At 45.8% G+C, this 24,300-nt stretch overlaps 1 protein-coding gene across 7 annotated transcripts in view; it reads left to right on the top strand.

Annotated features, from left to right (window-relative positions):
- Positions 1–24,300, top strand: part of EPS8 (EGFR pathway substrate 8, signaling adaptor) — a 1,030,589-nt gene that overhangs the window by 968,075 nt on the left and 38,214 nt on the right. For all 7 annotated transcript variants that reach the window (XM_078674027.1, XM_078674024.1, XM_078674021.1 and 4 more), the window contains one exon: positions 3,704–3,833. In XM_078674027.1, coding sequence (XP_078530153.1) covers positions 3,704–3,833 — 130 coding nt within the window. The remainder of the gene's footprint in view (positions 1–3,703; positions 3,834–24,300) is intronic.

Raw genomic sequence — 24,300 nt, 5'->3', positions numbered from 1 at the left:
AAATGTCACACTTAAGTAGTCTGCAAACCTGGCAGCTATGTTTCTGGCAGCTATGTTTCTGGTGTTTTGCAGCATGTTTTAAAATCTCCTAGAGTTTCTCATTGCTCAAATGGGTGTGATTTCTGATATTTCTATGTTTCCTTTGCCTTCATTGCTTTATTTTTGCTCGCGAGAAAGTGTCACTCATAGATGTTGAATTAATGTCACTCATAATTACACCAAAATTATGAAAATGTCACACATAAGCAATCTGAAACCTTGGCAGCGCAGGTACAACAGTCAGTGTCAGTCACGTCCACTGCTGCCACCAGGGCCTGGTCACGTAGCGCTGGCTGTCACACATAAGCAATCTGAAACCTTGGCAGCGAAGGTACAACAGTCAGTGTCAGTCACGTCCACTGCTGCCACCAGGGCCTGGTCACGTAGCGCTGGCTGTCACACATAAGCAATCTGAAACCTTGGCAGCGCAGGTACAACACAGTCAGTGTCAGTCACGTCCACTGCTGCCACCAGGGCCTGGTCACGTAGCGCTGGCTGTCACACATAAGCAATCTGAAACCTTGGCAGCGCAGGTACAACACAGTCAGTGTCAGTCACATCCACTGCTGCCACCAGGGCCTGGTCACGTAGCGCTGGCTGTCACACATAAGCAATCTGAAACCTTGGCAGCGAAGGTACAACAGTCAGTGTCAGTCACGTCCACTGCTGCCACCAGGGCCTGGTCACGTAGCGCTGGCTGTCACACATAAGCAATCTGAAACCTTGGCAGCGCAGGTACAACACAGTCAGTGTCAGTCACGTCCACTGCTGCCACCAGGGCCTGGTCACGTAGCGCTGGCTGCCACACATAAGCAATCTGAAACCTTGGCAGCGCAGGTACAACACAGTCAGTGTCAGTCACGTCCACTGCTGCCACCAGGGCCTGGTCACGTAGCGCTGGCTGTCACACATAAGCAATCTGAAACCTTGGCAGCGAAGGTACAACAGTCAGTGTCAGTCACGTCCACTGCTGCCACCAGGGCCTGGTCACGTAGCGCTGGCTGTCACACATAAGCAATCTGAAACCTTGGCAGCGCAGGTACAACACAGTCAGTGTCAGTCACGTCCACTGCTGCCACCAGGGCCTGGTCACGTAGCGCTGGCTGCCACACATAAGCAATCTGAAACCTTGGCAGCGCAGGTACAACACAGTCAGTGTCAGTCACATCCACTGCTGCCACCAGGGCCTGGTCACGTAGCGCTGGCTGTCACACATAAGCAATCTGAAACCTTGGCAGCGCAGGTACAACACAGTCAGTGTCAGTCACGTCCACTGCTGCCACCAGGGCCTGGTCACGTAGCGCTGGCTGTCACACATAAGCAATCTGAAACCTTGGTAGCGCAGGTACAACACAGTCAGTGTCAGTCACGTCCACTGCTGCCACCAGGGCCTGGTCACGTAGCGCTGGCTGCGCTGGAGAAGCAAGTTGCTTCTCCAGCGCAGCCAGCGCTACGTGACCAGGCCCTGGTGGCAGCAGTGGACGTGACTGCAAGCAGCGCAGCGCCAGGAGCGCTGCTTGCTTGCTTCTTTACTTTCTCGGGGGCCGGGCAGAAAATGAAATTAAACTGACTCAGTCACAGAGTCACTCACCTCACTCAGGCCTGGCTGCCGTCCAGTGTCTGCTGACTGCTGTAACTGTTGGTCAGTGTCGGTCAGGCACGGTCCCGGACGGTGGCACAGGCAGGCACTGTCTGTGGCAGAGACACAGGGGGGTCGGGCTAGGCGGCGCCGGCGCTAGTAGCCAGTGAGTCCACTGCCAGTAGCCAGCCACCCACTAGAATAAAATTTATTTATGGGCCTGGCGGGACCCCGACTCCGTGCGCACCGACTGGACAGGGACTGCTCTCTTCTCTCGTGACTCGTCGTCACGCGCGCAGTAAATTACCAATGCGCATGCGGAAGGAGGAGAATTAGTGCCGCACCCTAGAGAGGCGCGCCGCGCCGCGCAGACGCGGCAGAGGAGGGGGCAGGCATAATTCTGCACGCTGCGCACAGGCACCTCCCCCCTCCTCCTCCATAACCATAATCCATTTGTTTATTGTCTGACTGACTGACTCATGTGTTTACTTCCTGGGTAACGGACGGTTACGGTCGGACTCGGACCCTCACCCGGCGGTGGTTTGCTTGCTTGCAGATTGCAGTGCTTGCTTGTGGCGGCGTTGGGGGCAGTGTTCGTGCAGGCAGGCCTGCATTATACAGAATCAGTTGTGCGAGCAGGGCAGGCTGAAAGTGAGTGACGCACGCTGTCGCTGCCGGGGCCCGGGGCAAAATCGGCCCCCGGACACAAAACCGGCCCCCTTTTCTGAAACCGGCCCCCAACACCCTCCAGCCGACCGGGGGATTGCCCGGTGCCCGGACTCACCAGTCCGGGCCTGTGAAGCGGTCTGCCACACACTTCTGGTCACCAGAGGACTATACTTTAGTCCACCACTGCAGGCCCCAACTGTGACCGCCATCCTAAACCTGCTCAGGTTCATAAACGGAAATCTCAAGAATGCATAACTATATGCCGTAACTAGCTTAGGAGGTTATGATCTTAAGAAATGCAATAAAGGGACCTGTTAAGCCGATCAAAGCTTCCAGTGTACTGGAAACCATAAACTGAGTACCTGTATCTCATACGGCTTCATCCATCACACTGATAAACACTGCATTCCATAACATGACAATCACACCTTAGTGGTTGTCATGCATGACACAAAACACGTTTTATCATAGGACCAAAATACAAAGACCCCACACTTCCAAACACACACCCTATGCTGTATTGTGGCGTAGCAATTATCTGGCACTTATTCCCTGCCTGGGGTAATAAGTGGTATATTAATGCTACAGTACAATAGAGTTCACTAAATAATAATCATCACTACATGAGCACATCATTACTAAGATTGAACTTGTATCACATATGGATTTGAGGTAAGTGGGCCAGCATTGGTTAATAGTCAAGGCACTAACAAAATATTAAAAGTAACATACTTAGATGTCCATGCAATATACCACTTACTGAAATATTTTAATGTAGTTTGCTTGGCATTTGACGCCTACAAATATATTATGTACCAGGTGGTAGGTAAAGCCCACTAAAGTCAGGAGTGCAAGAAGATCAATTATTTTAGGGAGGTGCTAATCCCAGTGCTTATACTGCCAAATGAATTGCAGTAGGAGTTGGTTGGTACAGTATATAATTTGTATTGCACATTAAAGTGAACTGTGATGTGCTGACCCTACAGGTATTATAGTTTCTGTCAAACCTCAGAAAATACCTTCTGCAATGAGAAATACACTGTGCTATTACAGAACTTGGTATCAGAGAGCGCTTGCTGTTTATTAGGCTTGTTTAGTTTAATTTAGTTTAAGAGATTGCAATCAATACAGCTTAACACAAATTAAAAACATAATTGTTATGCTATCATGTTTTTTGTATCCAATCATTGACATTGGTCATGTTTCAGAGGTGATAAGTCTATTACAACATAATTCAGAGATGTTCGGAATTAAGTTACTGGTATGCAGCCTTTTTTCTTTTATTTTAAACACTGTCAAATATTCTTTCCACAAAATTTCAAATTCTGTTTAGCTAAAACATTCAGGACTTTTTGTTCATTGGGGTTGTTACATTCACTGTATAGTAGCATTTTTTGTTTTTCTTCTTTTTTGCAGAACTGTCAACAGCCTCGGGGTGCTAACAGGTGCACAGCTTTTTTCTCTCACTAAAACTGAACTAAGAGCCGTGTGCTTGGAGGGAAACAGGGTCTACAGCCAAATTACAGTTCAGAAAGCTGCACTAGAGGTAAGAAAATTGTTTCTGTGCCTTCATATTGAAAATATCTTTATTTGAGCACTCTACCATTAAAGTTGGTTACTAAGCATTGAAAATTCACGCTGTTTCAACCCAACTTTTAGTCATACAGGCCATGTAAAGGAAAATGAAGGGCCTTATTGTTTGGCAGATGGGATACTCTGTCACAAACATGGTGGATATTCCATCTACTGAATTACATGTGCATGATAGGGCAAAGTTCGGGGAGTTCCACTATGTGGAACTCAGTGAAGCAATAAAAAGACTGCTGCGCTCCACGGAGTTCCGCAAGCGGCAGAGTGAGGTAAGTTGCACTGCTTGCACTGATTTTTATGGCCAGGCAATTTTCCAGTGCTGTAAAATCCCCTCGAATGGCACCACACACGATGCAAGAGAGCGCAGCTTCTTTCTGCTGCTTATGTAGATGTTCGACTCAAGCTACAATTGCTCAACGCGAGCCGCAGGTTTCTCAACGCAAGTGGTAGCGACCTGCCGCAACTGCCTGCGTTGAGAATTCTCACCAGGATGCGGTCCCATCTGCCCAACTCTCAACATGGTCCTTTCTTTCTTGATGATCCAAAGCCAAAGTTGTTCCTAGTAAGTTTTTGATGTACACCTGTGCTTTCAATACTCATCTGCATATTTCTCACTTGTTCTTAATTTTTTTTTTTATATTTCACAATATTTTTTAGAAGGAATAAGAACTAATTCTGTTTTCTAGCAAGGTGATCCAACTATTTCTTTGAAGGGGAGGTGGGTATGAAAAGATGTGGTGAGAGCGAAATGCTGGCTGTGAACAAGTTTTTTATTTTGAGAGAAGGTTTGCACTGGGTTCTTGTGATTAGGATATGTGGACATACACAAGGAAGAAAACTATAATGGTTGTGTTCTGATGTGATATTAATGTGTAAAGATGGAAGCTATTATTGATTAAAAATAGCCTCTGGCAGTTATTGAGAGGGGTTGATTGAATATCTTGAAGAAGCAATGCAAAGGTGTTAGTCCTGACATCCTTGCTGGGCTCCCCAGACTTCTTACCTTCACTCCCCCATTTTATGATAAGCTAATTTTTGTTGGCAAAGGAAAGGGAACGGGCAAAAAACTGACTAGATCTTCTTTGGGGGAAGGAGGGGTTGAGGGATTTACACCACACAGGCTGGCACCAGACATCAATGTGGCACTCTCATGAGAACACTACCTGCATGGAACCCAGGCTCCTCAGAAGTGACTACTCAATTGGACAGCCTCCTGTTTGATCCATAGGGACACAAGATGTTTCCAGAGGCCTCCCTGAAACTTACTAGCTCCAACTGAACTTGCCCGAGCCATACTACTGTCTTCTACTGATCCCCAAAAGGTGACCCCAGGTCATGACCTTGGCTGGCATCATAATGTACTCTTCCTGAACTCCAGCTGAAAACCCTGAGGTGTTGAGCTCCTCGCGACCGTGAAGCAGACTCTTCATGCCAAATGATGACCTCCTGCAATGCCAGTCAATGAGAATCTCCAGTGTCAACTGCTCTTTGCGTATGCCATGACAGTCCACATAAGCAGCTACATCCATTGTTGACTGCCAGTGCAAATCTCCATTGATGACCAGCTCTTCACTCTACAACAGCCACCACCCTGCTCTACTCGCTGACAACCATCTCTTCTTGGCCCCTGCCAACATGAAACTGAACCTGCCGCTCCTTGCATGGACTTGAGACAGTAAACTTTTCAGCGGGATAAACCTGGTCCTGTATGCGACCTGTGCTCCATCATTGTCGACCGGAACTTTTGACTTTACCCCTGTCCATCACGACAAGATAACTGCAAGTAGAGCTTTGTGCTTCTTGGTGCTATTTTCACATAAAACTTAGTCATAACTCTGGGTTCGAGGCATGTGTGCTGTAGATACACATGCTTGCATACTCCTGCAATCTAGTGTTTGGTCCGGATGTTTGCAAGTTGTTTTTCTTCGAAGAAGGATTTTCCAGTCACGAGGCAAGGTGACTCTTCCTTTCGTTAATAGTGCACATGGACGTCGGCTCCATTGTTAGATTTTTTTTCTGCTATCCGGTTCGGATGTGTATTGCTGCGATCTGATTCAAAACAGTCAATCAGGATCCCTTTGGTTCGCAATTCATTGTACCCTCGTCTATATTGCTTTTGATCGTGTTACTATCTTCTGCTTGTCAAAGAACTTCTGAAAACGTTCATTATCCAGGGAAAATTCTAACTGCGACCTTAGGGCCTAGCTCCTTTACTGTCTCCACTCGAAGTTCCTGCATCGAGTCTAATGCCAATGGAACGGACGCCAAACCAATTCTGTCCTAGGTGCCATTCCAAATACCACGCACCGATCTTCATAAGTTCTGTAACCTTTGTCTCTCTCCAGTGCATAAAGTAGACTGCGAAGTGTGGCAGCAGTTCAGATCGAAAAAGGGTCTTAGAGACAGTCATGCTCGATGCATAGACATGCAGCGACAGACTATCGAGGAAACTCCTGGTATCTTTGGCGAAGATGTCGAACAAGAAGAGATGGAGGCGTCAGTGGCAGAAGTGGCCTTTTCCGTCCAGGATTCTGATTCAGAGTTGGAGATCGAGCTCGAGTCCCATGACATTCCATCTGAACTGGGTGCCGTGAGTAACAAAGCCCCTTTGCTCACCAAACCCACTCTGATCAAGCCAAAGGCTATTGGGCCACCATTGCCTTCAGGCCATAGTAGGAACCAAGAATGATTCTAACGCCCCGCCGCCTGGTTTGGCACCAAAACAGAAGGTCAAGCCTTCCAGTTTGGGCTAAAACCGAGATAACACCCTTCTCGATCCGAAACATTCGGCATCGAAAGATAAAGACAAATGGAGCTCGGCGCTGAACATTTTGGCACCGATTCTGGAGAAAATGCAGCACAAGCTGGATCCCAAACAGAAAATAATCCATATTAACCCTCAAACTGAACACATTATCACTACGCCAGTGATACCACCTCCCAAAAGGAAAATAGACACTGATTATAGAATACCTCTGAAGAAGAAAAAGGACATAGCTACTAGTCCTATTCACATTCCTCCAACCACTCCACCCTCTTCACAAGTAGCGGTCATACCTGCATAAGACCCATTACATATTACACACCCAGGGTCTCCTGATATAGATTCAGATATAGCTGATAATGAGGACAATGATAATCAGATATCGGACCCATGTGATGGCTATAACAGATCCTGATCTATATCCAGCCAAGCCTTCCCCTCCTGAAGATGATAATACATATCAAGAGTTAATTGCTAGCAGCCACTTATCATGGGGTCACTTTACATAAATAAGACGTAGAAGAGGATTTCCTTTTTGAAACTTTAGGGAATACACACAGAACATCTCAGCCTTTACCTATGTTAAAGGGTATGATCAGGCATGCAGACAACAATTTTAAGGATCCTGTTAGGTCACGTATTCTAACGCCTAGAGTCGATAAATAAATATAAACCCCCTCCATCTGACCCTGTCTTTATTAAGGGTCAGTTGCCTTTGTATTCCTTAGCAGTTTCAAAAGACACGTAAAAGAGCAAATTCACACAGCTCAGGAGAAGCACCTCCTCCTAAGGAATCAAAATTAATAGATGCTTCTTGAAAGCGAGTTGCTGCTCAACCTGCCAATCATTAGCGAATAGCCAACACTCAAGGGCTGTGGCTTGGTATGATAGGGCACTCTGGGATAAGATGGAAGAATTATTATAATATCTTCCAGAAGAAAACAGGAAAAAAGTCCAAGAAATAATGGAAGAAGGCAAGCTTATTTCCAAGTCATGAGATGTGCTTTAGATGCTGGAGATACTGCAGCTATAGGACTCAATACCAGCATTCTACTAAGGAGGCATGCATGGTTTTCGAATTTCTGGTTTCAAACCAGAGGTTCAACAAACTATACTTAATGCACCAGTTGATAAAGAACACCTTTTTGGGCCTCAGATAGACCAATCACTAGAAAAAAATGAAAAAAATGTCGCTAAATCAATGGGCACCCTTCAGTCTCCGTTAAATAGAGGTTCCTTTTGTCACTCCTTCTACAGAGGGGGCTCCAAAAATAACACCACAGATGCCTCCACATCTTTATATAAAGTACAGGCACAACCTTCCTCCTCTAGAGGATTCTATAGAGGTGGATATAGAGGTAACAACTTCAAAGGAAGAGGTAGGGGTACACCATCATGTACCCCACCCTCTACTAACAAACAGTGACTTGATATCAAACCCCCAGAACATTCATCAACTGTAGGGGGAAGATTACATCAGTTTCAACCCATTTAGCAGTCAATAACAACAGACAAATGGGTATTCGATATTATCCAACATGGTTACTGCCTGGAACTCTCAAGCAACCCTCCCAACACCCCTCCTCCCTCCATATTCACGTACTCTCTTTGGAACACAAATATCTACCCAAACAAGAAGTACAAGCACTTCGAACAAAAGGAGCTATAGAACTCGTCACATTACAACAACAAGGAACAGGAATATACTCACTATTCTTCGTAATTCCCAAAAAAGACTGTTTGTTAAGACCAATATTTGGTTTCAGACTTCTAAACCTATACATCTTATAAGAACACTTCCACAGGGTCACTCTACAACAAGTACTGACACTTTTGCAGAAATGTGACTTTGTCAACGCTAGACTTATAGGACGCATACTTTCATATACCCATCCACCCAGCACATCGCAAAAACCTCAGATTTGATATAGGGAAAAATCATTATCAGTTCAAAGTGCTTCCGTTTGGAGTATTAACTGCACCCAGAGTTTTCATCAAGTGCCTAGCAGTAGTAGCAGCACATCTCAGATGACAAAAAATACATGTCTTCCCTTACTTGGATGGTGCTCATGAAAGCCAACTCGTATCTCAAGTGTGTGCATCACACTCAAATTACCTTAAACCTTATACATCAGCTGGGATTTACAGTCATTATACAAAAATCCCATCTTCAACCAAATCAAACACAACCATATCTAGGAGCCATCCTAAAAACTCACATGGCTCTAGCATATCCCAATCTAGCCAGGATTCAGAATTTACAGACACTGTTACAACAGTTTCAAGTCCACCAATATCTCTCAGCCAGAACTTTCATGCAGTTACTAGGGATATTGGCATCATGCATTGCAATAGTGCCTCATGCAAGACTAAACATGTGCCCTCTACAAGAATGCTTAGCACGTCAGTGGAATCAATCAAAAGGGTCAGCTGACAGATCTAGTGTTGGTAGACAGCCACACTCATTGCTCTCTGCAATGGTGGAACACACAAATTTTGTCAAAAGGGCAGCCGTTCATTGAGCCTATTCCACAAGTAGTCCTCACAACAGACTCATCTCTCTCAGGGTGGGGGGGCACATTTACAACACTTAACAGTTCAGGGTCTTTGGAACTCCAAACAGAACTATCACATCAACTACCTAGAGCGGCAAGCAGTTCAACTAGCGTTGAAAGCATTTCCACCTCACCTGGTAAAGAGTTTTGTCTTAATCCAGATGGACAATATGACAACAATGTACTATATACAAGAACAGGGGGGCACACACTCTCTACAACTGTCACGCCTCTCTCAGGCCATTGGACAATTCATTACAATTTGTTTCCGGGACCAGCGTTGGCAGTGTCAGTACAAGCAACTGATGGAGAGAGCGAGTGTGCCTCCCTGACCCACCTGGATCCCGAAGCGGCACATTATAGCCATTAACGAAGGTACAAAACTGACCTTATTAGGAGCAGCATAACGACATGTTCCTTTTAATATTTTCCTTTCACTAATAGAGACGTGAGATGTCTCTATGCACTTTGCACCGTGGTCCTGATGAAAGCCCCAACGACCTTCTGGCGATTTCAGGGCTGAAACATGTCGACCTATACCACAACCTTAGCGTGAAAGAGTCATAACCACTCTAGTTCACCTCTAACAATTTTAAAAATCTTTGCCTCCCAAACTCAGAACAAATAAATAATCTTTTCTGGATGAGAGAGACATTTTACTATTTTGCACTTAATCACGTCACAGTCACTATCACTGATCACTACTGTTTTTAACTGAGGGTATCACCTCCTGGATGGAGGCTGCATAAACCACTAAACCCAATGAATATGCAGACACGTGTGAGGGACAGCGGAGAACCAAGATATACCGCTCAACATCGTTAACTCACCAACACGTGCATGAGGGTTTTTTATTGGGACTAGTCAGAACCGTTCCGGCATACCCGACGTTATGCAGGACAAGTGATCCTCCCCTCCTTGATCAGAGTAATTCATTACAATATCCATCTACTAGCAGTGCCCCTTCCCGGCTAAGACAAAAATCTTTGCAGATTTACTCCGCAGAAATAAACAACAAATACACGAATGGGAACTTCATCCACAATTCTCCTTCTATACTTTCAAAACTGGGAATTTCCACAAATAGACCTCTTTGCCATGGCACAGAATTCAAAATGCCCAGACTTCGCTTCCAGGTTCCCCCACCCTCTATCTAAGGGCAATGCCCTACGGATGAACTGGTCATGGATATTTGCTTAAGCTTTTCCGCCTCCCCCTCCCTTTCCATTTCTGGTTCAGAAACTCAGGCAGACATTTCTCACACTGGTTATTGTAGCTCTCACATGGGCTCATCAGCCATGGTTCACAACACTGTTGGAATTGACATTGGTTCCACATCAGTCTCTTCACATAACATCAAATTTTCTCACACAAAACGATGGAGAAATCAGACATCCAAATCCCAAAGACCTCAACCTTGCGATTTGGCTCCTGAAGTCATAGAGTTTAGTTATTTAGACCTACCACCAGATTGTATGACAATTCCTAAAAAAGCAAGACCTACCACTGGAGCGTGTTATGCTGCAAAGTGGAAAATATTTGTCATATATTGTAACAATAATTGAATTGACCCGCTAGATGCCTCTATACAAAATATTATTTGTTATCTTTTGCATCTACAATGCCCAGGTTTAGCCTACACATCTATTCGACTACACCTTGCAGCAGTTGCATGCATATCTTCAGAACAGGCAACATTTATCTTTATTCAAAGTACCTGTCATGAAAGCCTTTATGGTAGGACTTAAAAGAATGATATCACCCATGGTACTACTTGCACCTGTGTGGAACCTTAATATTGTTCTTACAAGAATTTTAGGTACACCTTTTGAACCAATACACAATTGTTCACTAGAATTTCTTTCATGGAAAGTTGCATTCTAAATAGCTATCACTTCATTAAGACATTTTAGTGAGTTACATGTATTACACTATGAAGAACCCCTCTTTCAACTTCATAAAGATAGAATAGTTCTTCGTAAAAATCCAAAATTTCTTACAAAGGTTGTCTCTGCTTTTCATATTAACCAATCAGTTGAGTTACCTGTGTTTTGTCCTCAACCTGATTCAGTAACAGAAAGAGGTCCACACAATTGATGTCAAAAGAGCACTATTATACTACATTGATAGGACAAAAGATTCCTTATAAAGGAAAACCTATCTCAAAATCCGGCATTTCCAGATGGATTGTCAAATGTATTCAAACTTGCTATGTGAAAGCTAAAAGAACTTTAACAGTACCTCCTAGAGCACATTCTACCTGCTAAATAGGAGCATCTATGTGCTTTTTAGGAAACATTCCCATAGCTGACATATACACACTGATCAGTGTATTAAAAAGTCCTAGTCCTAATCAATTGTTTCGTAAAAAATCAATCCAATCCACTGATGTTTTATGTTCTTTTTTTACTTCACAACGACAGTCACAGGTATAGAAATCCAAAAGACTTCAGCCGACACATGTTCCCCCCCCTCCCCCCCGGACTTTTTCAAGTCTCGAGGACAATGAAAAAATTCCTGTGAGAAGTGGGTTAGTCTCACAGACTCTGTAATATTATCCAAATGCATATAAAAACCTTTCCAAAATGTCCTGGTCGAAGACTGTGTAGACAAAAATCATCTACTCCTGTCTGTTTCACTTAGTATCAGGAAACAGGATGTCCAATTGGGACCTTGATGTGCTCAAACCATGGAAAAACTTTTCCGCACTTAATGGGAAATGCATCTGGTCAAAAAAACTTTACTAGCAGTGAATTTGGAGGACAATAAAAAGAGTGAAGGCCATATTTGGTAACAAGGGCGCAAATGCCACACACTTGCCCCTTCAGCAACAAAAGCTCTACTGAGAGAGCTTCTCCCAAAAAACCAACTAACCATAAAACAACAAAAAGACCCACAAGAGGACTTCAGTTTCAACTTGGTAACTCCAGGACGGGTCAGGTGCTAGCGAACCTCCAGAGCTGGGATAAAAGCAGTTGCTGGAGCTCCGTGTTTCCCGCTTCATAGCAGTGCCCTGTGGGAAAATCCAGTCGACGAATTGTAAATGTTTTTTGAGAGCCTACTGAAAGCCACAGCAATAGACTTGATTCTTTGACCTCTAGTAACTTGATTCCCTGCACTGTCCTGATGTCGTGACACGACGTCAGAACAGTGCCGGGAATCAAGTTGTGCTTGTTTGCTTGCTTTCTTGTTCACTATATTGCAAATATATCCTGCTGGGTCTATTTCATTAGCACCAATGGTGACTGAGTACCTGCATAATAGCATCACTTCAAAATGTTGTCTTTTCATATGCTGTTTACTTCATATTGGATACCTATAACTTGTAATAGATGCGCAGTCATTCAGGCTAAGTCACCAAAGCTATCTAGTTTTGTCTCCATAGCTGACCTATGGTCTTAACCACACACATTTATAAAACATTGTGTGGATGTGTTCAATCAATCAGTCAGGGAATTGTGAGCGCGCTACTCACCCTTGGGGGTCTCAAGGCGCTGAGGGCAAGGAGGGGTACGCAGATCTGTTTAGCCGAAGAGCCAGGTCTTCAGAGTCTTCCTGAAAGTGTTCAGGGAGGGGGCGTGTCTGATGTCTGCCGGTAGGTCATTCCAGGTATTGGCTGCAATGTGAGAGAATGATCTTCCTCCTGCTCTGGCTCTGTGGATGCGTGGGGTTTTGGCAAGTACGAGGTTGGAAGATTGGTTATATGGAAGTTTATTCTATCATTGAGGTATTTGGGTCCGTTGTTGTATAGGCATTTGTAGTTGTGGGTGAGGACTTTGAAGGTGACACTCTTCTCCATGGGGAGCCAATGGAGTCTCCATAGGTGTTGGCTGATATGTTTGTGCCGGGGGATGCCGAGAACAAGTCTGGCTGGGGTATTCTGTATTGTCTGGAGTTTGTGGATTTGGGACTTGTTGATGCCGGCGTAGAGTGTGTTTCCATAGTCAAGTCTGCTGGTGATGAGTGCATGGGTGACTGTCTTCCTTGACTCAGGGGGGATCCATTTGAAGGTCTTGCAGAGGGTGTTGAAGCAGCTGGAGGTGACTGCCTTGACCTGTCGGTTCATGTTGATTCGAGTCTGGTGCCTAGGTTTTTGGCGTGGTCTGAGGAGGTAGGTGGGCCTCCGAGGGCGGTGGGCCACCAGGTGTAGTCCCATGCTGATGGGGTGGGTCCAAGGACGAGGACTTCTGTCTTCTCAGGATTGAGTTTGAGGCAGCTGTTGGTCGGCCAGACTGCGATGTCTTTCATTCCTTCCTGGAAGTTGAGTTTTGCTGTGGTGGGGTCTCTGGTGAGGGAGAGCATGAGCTGGGTGTCGTCTGCATAGGATACGATGTTGAGGCCTTGTTGTTGGACGATGGCTGCGAAGGGGGCCATGTAGATGTTGAAGAGGGTCGGGCTCAGAGATGACCCCTGTGGGACTCCGCAGGTGAATTTCGTGAGGGCGGAGAGGAAGGGTGGTTGTCTGATCCTTTGACTTCTTCCAATGAGGAACAATCAGATCCAGTCCAGGGCTGTTCCTTGTATGCCGGCGTCATGTATTCTGGCGACTAGGGCGTGGTGAGAGACGTTGTTAAAGGCTGCTGACAGGTCGAGTAGGATGAGGGCTGTGGAGTGGACTTGGTCCAGGAGGGTGCGGATGTCGTCTGTGGCGGCGAGTAGGGTGGTCTCAGTGCTGTGGTTGTTTCGGAATCTGAAATGGGACGGGTCTAGGATGGCGTTCTTTTCGATGAAAAGTGTCTGTTCCCTGTTGACTGTTTTTTCTGCCACTTTGGCTACGAAGGGGATGAGCAAGATGGCCCGGTTGTTCTTGAGGTCGGTGGGGTCGACCGTGGGTTTCTTGAGCAGGGACCTGACATATGTGCACTTCCAGTCGTCTGGGAAGGTGCCTGTTGTGAAGGTGGTGTTGATGGTGAGTTGTAGTTCGGGTGCGATGGGGTCTGCGGCTCTGTGGTAGATGTGCGGGGGCAGGGGTCGGTGGGGGCCCGACTGGATGCCTTTCATGGTCGTGGCGGTGTCATCGGTCGTGATCAGTGTCCAGTTGGAGATGGTGGGCTGAATTGTGTGCCTGGGTCCGGGGGCTGGCTGTGACGTCTTGTGGGTGGTCGATGAAGCTGTCGTAGAGTGTTTTGATCTTGAGGTGGAAGTAGGTTCCAAGTTTGTCGCAGAGGTCTTGGGACTGGTTGATGTCTGTGGCTTCGATGTGTGGGTTGGGGAATTCCTGAATGACACTGAAGGGTTCCGTGGAGTTGGTGGAGTTAATGAGGATTTTGTTGTGGATGATGTTTCTCTTGGTGGTTCTGATTTGGTTGTGGTGGTCCATCATGACGTCCTTGTAGGTGAAGTCCTTTTTGGTTGTCTTGGTGTTCCTCCAGTTCTTCTCCAGGCGTCTGCAGGTGCGCCTGGCTTCTTGGAGATCGGTGGTGAGCCAGGCGGCTTTCCTGGGATGCTATTTGCCGGGGTTGCTTAGCGGGGCAAGCTCATCTGTGCAATTGGAGATCCAGGTATATTGCTCTGTCCCTGTCTGTGATGTTTGCATTGGATGCCCAGGTGTGACTGACTTGGGTGAGGGTGGATTTCAGTTGCTAGTCGGTAACCTTGCTCCAGTTTCTTCGTGGAGGGTGAGGGGCTGGTTTAGGTGCCTTGGGTTTGTCGAGGGTGAAGTGTACGCAGTTTTGGTCTGTCCATGGTGGTTGCCTTGTGTGGCTGAAGTGAATGCTGTTACCTGCAGTGAAGATGGGGTCAAGGCTGTGTTCTGCTCTGTGGGTAGGTGTGGTGACGAGTTGGTTGAGTCCGATGTTGGCTAGGTTGTCATGAAGGTTGGTGGAGTTTGGGTCGCTGTGGTTGTTGAGGTGAAAGTAAAGGTCTCCAATGAGTATGTAGTTCATTGATGTGATGGCATGGGGTGCAATAAAGTCGGTGATGGTGGTGGCAAAGGGTGTCTGGGGGCCGGAGGGTCTGTAGACGAGGGTTCCTCGGAGTGTGGTGTTGGTTTGGATCTGGAAGTGCAGGTGTTGGGGAAGGTTTCGTTGGAGGTGGAGAGGCGAGGCCTGCTCCCAGGTGGTTGGGGCGGTCCTTCCTCTAGATCTTGTATCCGTCATGGATGGCGATGTTGATGTCGAGGATGGAGGCGGCGTTGGTACAGGTTTCCGTGAAGAAGGCGGTGTCGGGTGAGAGACAGTTAAATTAGGTTCCAGATTTTCATTGCGTGTTTGTGTTCGGAGTGCACGTTGAGGAGGATGCATATGTGGGTGTCGTTGGTGCTGGGGTTGATGGTGGTGAAGGCCCGGCGGCAATGGAGGCAGGAGAAGTGGCGGTGGGTCGTGTTTGCAGTCTCTGAGCGTCCCGGGGTTGAGTGCTTGGAGGGCGGCGGAGTCGTAGAGAGGGAAAGTGCAGCTGGGAGGCGGGAAGGGCAGGAAGCAGTGAACGGGAGGTGGGCGGGGCCTGGGATTGAAGGGGAATTGCAAGAGAGGGCAAAAAAGAAATAACTAGGGGCAACAGGATAAACTAAGCCAACACAGTCAAATTTGGCAAAAACTAAATTAACTTACACCATGCAAAGCAAAAACAGGGCAGGCACAGAGAGCAGGTCGAGAGCGGTCTCGAACCCTGCTCTTCTAGCTCAGAGGTGGTGATGGCCAGGCGGAGCTGCGTGGAGGGAGAGCAGTTCCCAGGCCAGAAGGTCAGGGCATTCACTCGTTCCGCCGCACAGCATGTCAACAGGCTAATGTCGGACACTCTTTCAAACAACTGCAACACCCACTGACTGGCCACCGCTTTTTTAGGGTACTGCTATACAGTCTGTGCAAAGCATGTGAATCTACAGCACACATGCCTCGAACGAATTATGTTAGTTACCCTGTAAGCATCTGTTCTTAGATTGTAGAGCTGTGGATTCACATCCACCCTCCCTCCTCCCCGGACACCTATGGTTTTTGCAGTTCTTATTATTCACATTATATATGCATGGACATCTCTATATTACAATTACTCCCCAGTACGGATACAGCCCTCATTGCGGCAACAGACGACATCCGTACCTTACTGGACAAAGGAGAAACAGCAGCCCTCATCCTCCTCGACCTCTCAACGGCATTCAACACAGTCTCTCACTGCACCCTAATATGCAGACCACAGCGGGTCAGACTCTCCCCCCCCCACCCCCTTCCTTTTGGACCCTACACCTACCACCTGCGGAGTCCCCCAGGGGTCCTCCCACAGCCCTACGCTCTTCAACGTCTACATGACTCAGCTCGCCCCAATCGCCAGAACCTACGGACTCACCTGTGTCATATGCAGATGACACCCAACTCATCCTCTCACCTATCCAACGAACCCAACACCGCCAGACACAACTTTCGAGAAGGCATGGAAGCCGTTGCCAAATGCATGCAAAACAACTGCCTACAACTAAACACCAGCAAAATGGAAGTACTCATCATGGGCCCAAACCCCAATGCCTGGAACGACACCTGGTGGCTCCCCGCCCTCGGAAGTCCACCCACCCTCACGGACCACGCACTCAACCTGGGAATGATCCTGGACTCAGAGCTCAAAATGGACCGCCAGATCAACTACATCTCATCCTCCTGCTTCCACACATTCCATCTCCTACGTAAGACCTTCAGATGGATCCCCCACGAACACAGAAAGGCCGTCACTCGCGCCCTCGTCACAATCAGGCTCGACTACGGCAACACACTCTATGCCGGAATAAACAAAAACCTCACCTGCAAGCTACAGAACATCCAAAACGCCGCCGCAAGACTGGTCCTCAACTTGCCAAGACACTGCCACATCTCCCAGTACATGCGCACACTCCACTGGCTCCTCATCGAAGCTAGAGTCACCTTCAAGATGCTAACCCATGCTCACAAGGCCCTCCATGACACTGGACCAGCATACCTGAACAGCCGACTCAAATTCCATGCACCACAAAGGACCCTACGATCAGCCCAGTTCTCCTACGCAGTGGTCCCCCGCACCAGAAAGACCAGATCAGGAGGCCGCTCCTTCTCCTTCCACGTAGCCAGAGCCTGGAACGACCTTCCGGTCCACCTCAGACAGATAACATCGCTCCCCATCATCGCAAGAAACCTCAAAACCTGGCTCTTCGACAGAACCCCTCCTTGATGGACTGGAACATGTGACGTCCCCTCCACCCCCCAACGCCTTGAGACCCTTACGGGTGAGTAGTCTCGCTTAACAAACACCTGATTGATAGATTGATTCTCAGCCTTTTGCGGGAAAACAGTCTTACAGTGGAGTCAATGCCCATGCGCACTATCACCGAAAGGAGGAGTCACCTTTCTCTGTGACTGGAAATTACTTCTTTGCTGAAAAACAACTTGCAAACATCTGGACCCAACACTTGATGGCAGGAGTATGCAAAGTATGTGAAACTACAGCTCTACATGTCCAGAACAGATCCTTACAGGGTAAGTAACATAATCCTTCTACTGATTGGATTTTTATCATTTTTATGTCATTTTATTTAATACTATTTACTCTATTTTTCTAAATTGGTGTGAGATTTGGCTTGTGTTTTCATTTTAGCACTGATTGAGAGCTGCATAAATACTTTGCGCATTGCCTCTGAGTTAAGCTTGACTGCTCTTTAGGTCTCGCCTGAGCCAGTGCGCATGTGCTGCCCTGCAAGACTTTAAGTAAGGGCTTTTCAACTCTAAGCACATGCTCGTGTGTGTGCCTTTTTCCGCAATTGACCTTTGCAGGCGTCTTTCAAAGAAAGACAGCATCCAACTGGGCCAAGGCGGGTGCATGTCCCGCCTTCTTTGTCCCCTGGCTTAGGCTGCCCGGGAGGATGCAGCAGCGTGGCCGGGTGCCAGCTGTTTTTAATTATCTTCTGCGGCGCGCAGTGTGCCAGATGGAGGTCAGGCTGCATTCCAGTTCAGGCTACTTGTTTTTTTCTGCTGGTCAATAAGTTGTGTTTACTTGTAATTGCTCGGGCTTCAGGGAGGTAAGGCTGGCTGAAGTGTTGTCATTAATAAGGGCCGAGCCCGGAGCAGGGCTTTCCAGTAGGCTTTGCCGCCCCACTAATATCTGTGAGTCTCCAGAGCTGCAGAAAACCAGATTGGTTTCGCCTATGCGATGAAGCTGTTTTAATCAATTAGCATCCCGTTGTTCTTATGCGTGTATTTTTTACTAACTAGTCATCCGAAGCCAACAGGACAAAGACTTTAACCGTCCTTCCCGATGCCTTTCCAGTGCTTGTATTGTTCTGGGGATTTTGCTATTGTTGCAGCAGCACGTCTTATGGATCTCTTTATAACTATTTCAGGATTGGATACAAACCGAGTAGAAACACTTTTAAAGTGCGGCCACGTAACAATCTTGATCTTGCATTTAGTGAAAAATTAGTGTTGCAACAGCACATATTTTCAGCATGTGTTTTTACTATTTACTTATAACTATGTTGCCATCAGATACGAGCAGCATTAACACATTTACTGTGCAGGCGCAAATCCTTTCAAGTACTTTTTCATGCAGCATCCCATTTATTGTGCCTTCCTGTTGATTTGCATTCCTTTAACAATCGAACATACATTTGACGACCAATTAGTGTTGCAGCATGCTCATTTTATGCGTGTATTTTTACTATTTCAGCATCCCATGCAAACAAGCTAAAAACCTTTACATGGCGGCCCCAATGCTTTTTCAAGTCAATGTATCATTCATTTGTGATGTTTTGTTTTTGTTGCAACACAATGCATATCATGCCTGTATTTTTGCCTGTTTCTGCATCCGATGCAAAAATGAAGACCACTTTTACAGTGTGGCCACAACAGAAAACGTATACTTTTTAAAGGCCTTTTTCACCAATTTTGTGTTTTAACAGGGCCTAATAATTTTACACTGCGGACACCAGCAAACCACTCACTCTTCACAAGGCCTAGCAAGCAGCCCCATCCCCCAGCATGCATTGAAATGTATACTAATACACTGCGTGTACACTGTAAGGAGCCAGAGGCCTCCGCAGCGACACACGGCATCAACAGCTCACACAAAAAAGCCCGTTATTAGCACCAACCACTCTGTTTTGTCCGTAAAGCTCAAAGGATTTAACCACCTCATAGTAAGTATTCTTGACTTCTGGTCGGCTTAGTTGCTTTTGTGGGCAGGTCACTTTAAAGCTTAATTATGCACATTTGAACCCATCCAAGGAAAGTGACCGCCATAAAACACTGCCCACTTCCCCGTAACCGCATATTTTTCAACTGTTTTCGGGCTATTTTGTGGTTTACTGGGGAAAACTGTTGGGTTTTCCTCAAATCAGGGCTGTAATATTCATTAGCACCTGCAAGGAGCTTAAATTAGGGCGATGGCAGCCGGGACGCTTAGCACTGCGTTTAAGCTTCTCTCCCATAAACATTGTAGGCATGTTTGTTTAGCCTCCTCATTGGTTTTCATCCTGGATTAATCTTCATTTGTTTCCTCCTAAAACGCCACCTTCCAATATGCCCATATTTCTACACACACCGTGAAAAACTTGCTCTCCCATCCTCCTCAACAAAAAAGTTTGAGCAACATCTTTAAAAAAAATGCTTTGAAACAACAATGGGCGTCCAACAGGGCCGTAATGTCATCGACTGCAGGGCCATTAAATTAATACAGTGTCTGCCAGTACGCCCCCCCTTCAATCAATCAATCAGGAGTTTGTTAAAGCGCGACTACTCACCCGTAAGGGTCTCAAGGCGCTAGGGGTGGGGGGGGGGGTTGGGGGGTGCAGGTTCCATTCCATCAAGGAGGGGGTCTGTCGAAGAGCCAGGTTTTGAGGTTTCTTGCGAAGATGGGGAGCGATGTTGTCTGTCTGAGGTGGAGCGGAAGGGCGTTCCATGCTTTGGCCGCGAGGAAGGAGAAGGAGCGGCCTCCCGATCTGGTCTTTCTGGTGCGGGGGACCACAGCGTAGGAAAGCTGGGCTGATCGTAGGGTCCTTTGGGGTGCGTGGAATTTGAGTCGGCTGTTCAGGTATGCTGGTCCGGTGCCGTGGAGGGCCTCTCCCCTCTTTCCTCTGCCTTTCTCCCTTCTGCCTCTCACCCTTAACCCCTATTTCCCCATAGCCTTTCCCTTTCTTTCCAACTACTTCCACTATGTTTAACAATGTATCACGCAAATCTGTTGGATGTTGCAAAAACCAGGGCTGTACTCAAAGCCTGCAGGGGGCTTAAATTAAGCCGGTGTCTGCCTAACGCTCTACAGCACATTCAAATAAATTCAACGAAATTGCAAATATAACGTTCTCTGCCATCCTCCTCTCTTCCCTTTGCCTCTCCTCTCTCCCGTGACCCATCTTTCCCCTGAGCCTCTCCCTTTATTTAAAAATAAGTTATCTCTGGCCCTCCTTTCCCCTCTGCCTCGTCTCTTTCCCTCCACCCCCTTTTATCTCCCTCTCCCCTCTGCCTCTCCTCTCTCCCTTGACCCCTACGCGACTGCACTGACTTTGACTTCCATAAACAACTGTAGGGCTATCTTGGGGCTGCATTCCAGGATCAGGTTACTTAAATACAAGTTGTTACTCTGCAAAACATCAATACAAGCACTTGTTTAAGATAATACTGAGCATCCAGGATGTAATGTTTGTTTGGCCATCTTTTATTTTTTGCTGTGTTTGAGAATGTACCATCCTCCTCTCCCCTCTGCCTCTCTACCTTAACACCTATTTCCCCATAGCCTCTCCCTTTCTTTCCAACTGCTTTCACTTTGTTTAACAATGTATCACGCAAAGCTGTTGCATGTTGCAAAAAGCAGGGCCTTATCCAACGCTAGCTTGGGGCTTAAAATAAGCTGGTGTCTGCCGGAACGCTCTACAGCAAATTCAAATAAATTCAACAAAATTGCAAAGATAACTTTCTCTGCCATCCTCCTCTTCCCCCCTCTGCCTCTCCTCTCTCCCTTGACCCCTACATCCCCTCAGCCTCTCCTTTTCTTTAAACGCAGTTTATCTCTGGTCCTCCTTTCCCCTCTGCCGCTTCTCTTTCTCTGAAAACATCATCACTTGTTTAACATAATACTGAGCATCCCGGATTAAACAGTTTCACTCTGGTCCTCCTTTCCCCTCTGCCTCTTCTCTTTCCCGCCACCCCCTTCTATCCTCCTCTCCCCTCAATACCACATGATTATATGCCACATAATTACACTGCACTCAATGCAACATGCACTCCACATAATACCAATCAGTACCACATAATTCCAAGCCACATAATTACTCTCTACTCAATGCAACATAAATACACTCGACATAATATCACTCAGTGCCACATAATTACATGCCACATAATTACACCTTACTCAATGCAACATAAATACACTCAACATAATACAACTCAGTACCACATAATTACATGTCACATAATTACACTCTATTCAATGCAACATAAATACACTCCACATAACACTGTGCCACATAATTACATGCCACATAATTACTCTACTCAATGCAACACACATAAACCCCACATACCACTCAGTACCACAAAACTACAAACCACATAATTACACTCTACCCAATGCAACATAAATACACTCCACATAATACCACTCAGTGCCACATAATTACACTATACTGAATACAACATACACTCCCCATAATACCACTCAGTGCCACATAATTACGCGCCACACAATTACACTCTACTGAATGCAACATAAACTCCACACAGTGCCACATAATTATATATGCTACATAATTACACTGCACTCAATGCAACATATACTCCAAATACCACTCAGTGCCACATAATTAAACACCACATACTTACACTCTACTGCATGCAACATACACTCCCCACAATACCACTCAGTACCACATAATTTTATGTTAAAATCTTTTTTTAATCAGGTTGTTCAGCTGTATATAATGACGTCTTGGCTTGTATAAAGGTAACAAAAATGCTTAACACTTTTCACTTTAACTTTTCAACATGTTGCACAGCAGCCACAATACTCTACAACGTAGCCAAAAGATCTGGCTAAACACATAAGGTTAAATCACTAGGGGTATAGGGGGAGGGTGATCGGTAAGGCTGCCCCCCACTCAATTAAGTTACTCTCAAAAAGCCTTACCAAATCTACTTCATCCGTGTATTAGACCAATACATGGGGTATAGTATCTCGTTCTCAGTATATATACGCAGGATGTGTGAAATACCACTGTCCCTATGGGCAGGATGTATACATAACTCAACACAATAAAAACCCAGCCCAACATTTCCTTGAACCAGAAAAAGTGCAGAAAATAGAGTGAGTGCCTCACGGTAGTAACACCCGAGGGGGTTCCCGGCTAACAATCACCGGTTAACCCACTTCTCATCATTGGTCACTCACTCTATGTGAAGAAACAAAGTGTACACAGACGAAATCAAAAGTGCACACATGAGAATAGTGACAGAGAAAGACCAGTGAGTACATATAGACACTACTGTTGAATAATGTGTACATACATAGACCCCCACACAAACAGACAAATAAAACCAGGCAAGGTTTTGCTGGCTGCTTATCTTTTATTCTGTTGCTGCAAAACCACCCGTTTAAAATTGGTTAATTACATACCAAAGTTGTTTATCCTCAAGCCGACATGTTTCATTGCTCCAATTTCAGCAAATTCATCAGGGCAAATGAGGGTTTACTATTCTCAATCTTCATGTATAAATGGTATGCAAGGACCTTATGGTTACTCAGTCAGCACATACCGGTAACCAAGTGATGGACCCCGTGTTATGTGATCATGAGTCCACCAATGGCTCTTCACTGATGTGAGCCACTGCTGCCGAGTCCCTCCGGCGCTTCCGACGATCCTCAAGATTTTATTTGTCTGTTTGTGTGGGGGTCTATGTATGTACACATTATTCTACAGTAGTGTCTATATGTACTCACTGGTCTTTCTCTGTCACCATTCTCACGTGTGCACTTTTGATTTCGTCAGTGTACACTTTGTTTCTTCACATAGAGTGAGTGACCAATGATAAGTGGGTTAACCGGTGATTGTTAGCCGGGAACCCCCTCGGGTCTTACTTCCGTGAGGCACTCACTCTATTTTCTACACTTTTTCTGGTTCAAGGAAGTCTTGGCCTGTGTTTTTATTTTGTTGAGTTATGTGTACATCCTGACCATAGGGATAGTGTTATTTCACACATCCTGGGTATATATACTGAGAACGAGATGCTATACCCCATGTATTGGTCTAATACACGGAGGAAGTAGATTTGGTAAGGCTTTTTGTGAGTAACTAAACACATAAGGTCCCAAAGGAGAGACCCACTATGCCAATGCTTGTTTTCTCAAGCTACCACAAGTTTTTTTAGTTCACCCTGACAGGAAATGTATTTATTACTTGAGGGGGGCTTTCAACCCCCCTACACACACAGAAATAAGCCAATATCTTACAAGAGGTCTTTCTGTAATTTATAGGTGGCTATAACCCTGAAATCTCTTTTCAATTACTTTTGCATCGAATGTGTGAGGAAACATCATTTTCTTTAGCTCTCTCACATCCTCCAACATTCGAAGCCATGCAGCTGCTCACTCTACATACTCCTGACAGTGTGAATACTAAGCACTGAAGTCAGAATATTGATGGTACTAAATACCAAGGACAAAGTATAGAACAAAATAATAACAGGTAAGTACGTCTAGATTTTTTATACCTACCTCGTACTCACAGATCTCTTAAAGGTATGTAGATTTGGAGTTCGGGATAGTAAATCTATTCTTTCCTATGTGCACCTACCTTTCAATATTTTTTCCCTCTGTATTCCGTCCTCGATATTTTTGTACCAAGAAATTCAGGTCGATATTCAGTAGTACAGTCCTGCCTGACAAAAGTAAGGTGTTTAAAAACAGTGTTCTACGCGTTTCTTGAAATGAGTTGTAGCATTTGTGTCAAATGCATAGAAAATGCTTTAAAAGGATGAAACATTAGGTACAGAATTATCTTTGTCCTACCATCCTGGTCATTTGTGTTCGAGGAATATTACGTTTATCTTATCTGTTATGTGTTTTTCAACCTGACCTTATTTATGAAATTACTTGGACTGCTCATTGTTTTCTCCAAAACATGCCTTTATCAGGCGAACTCAAAGTTATCTGTATTT

The sequence above is a fragment of the Lissotriton helveticus genome, chromosome 1_1, assembly GCF_964261635.1.
Source record: "Lissotriton helveticus chromosome 1_1, aLisHel1.1, whole genome shotgun sequence".
Taxonomy (NCBI): domain Eukaryota; kingdom Metazoa; phylum Chordata; class Amphibia; order Caudata; family Salamandridae; genus Lissotriton; species Lissotriton helveticus.
The sequence above is the reverse complement of the archived record's forward strand: the minus strand, read 5'-3'. Positions and strand labels throughout refer to the sequence as shown.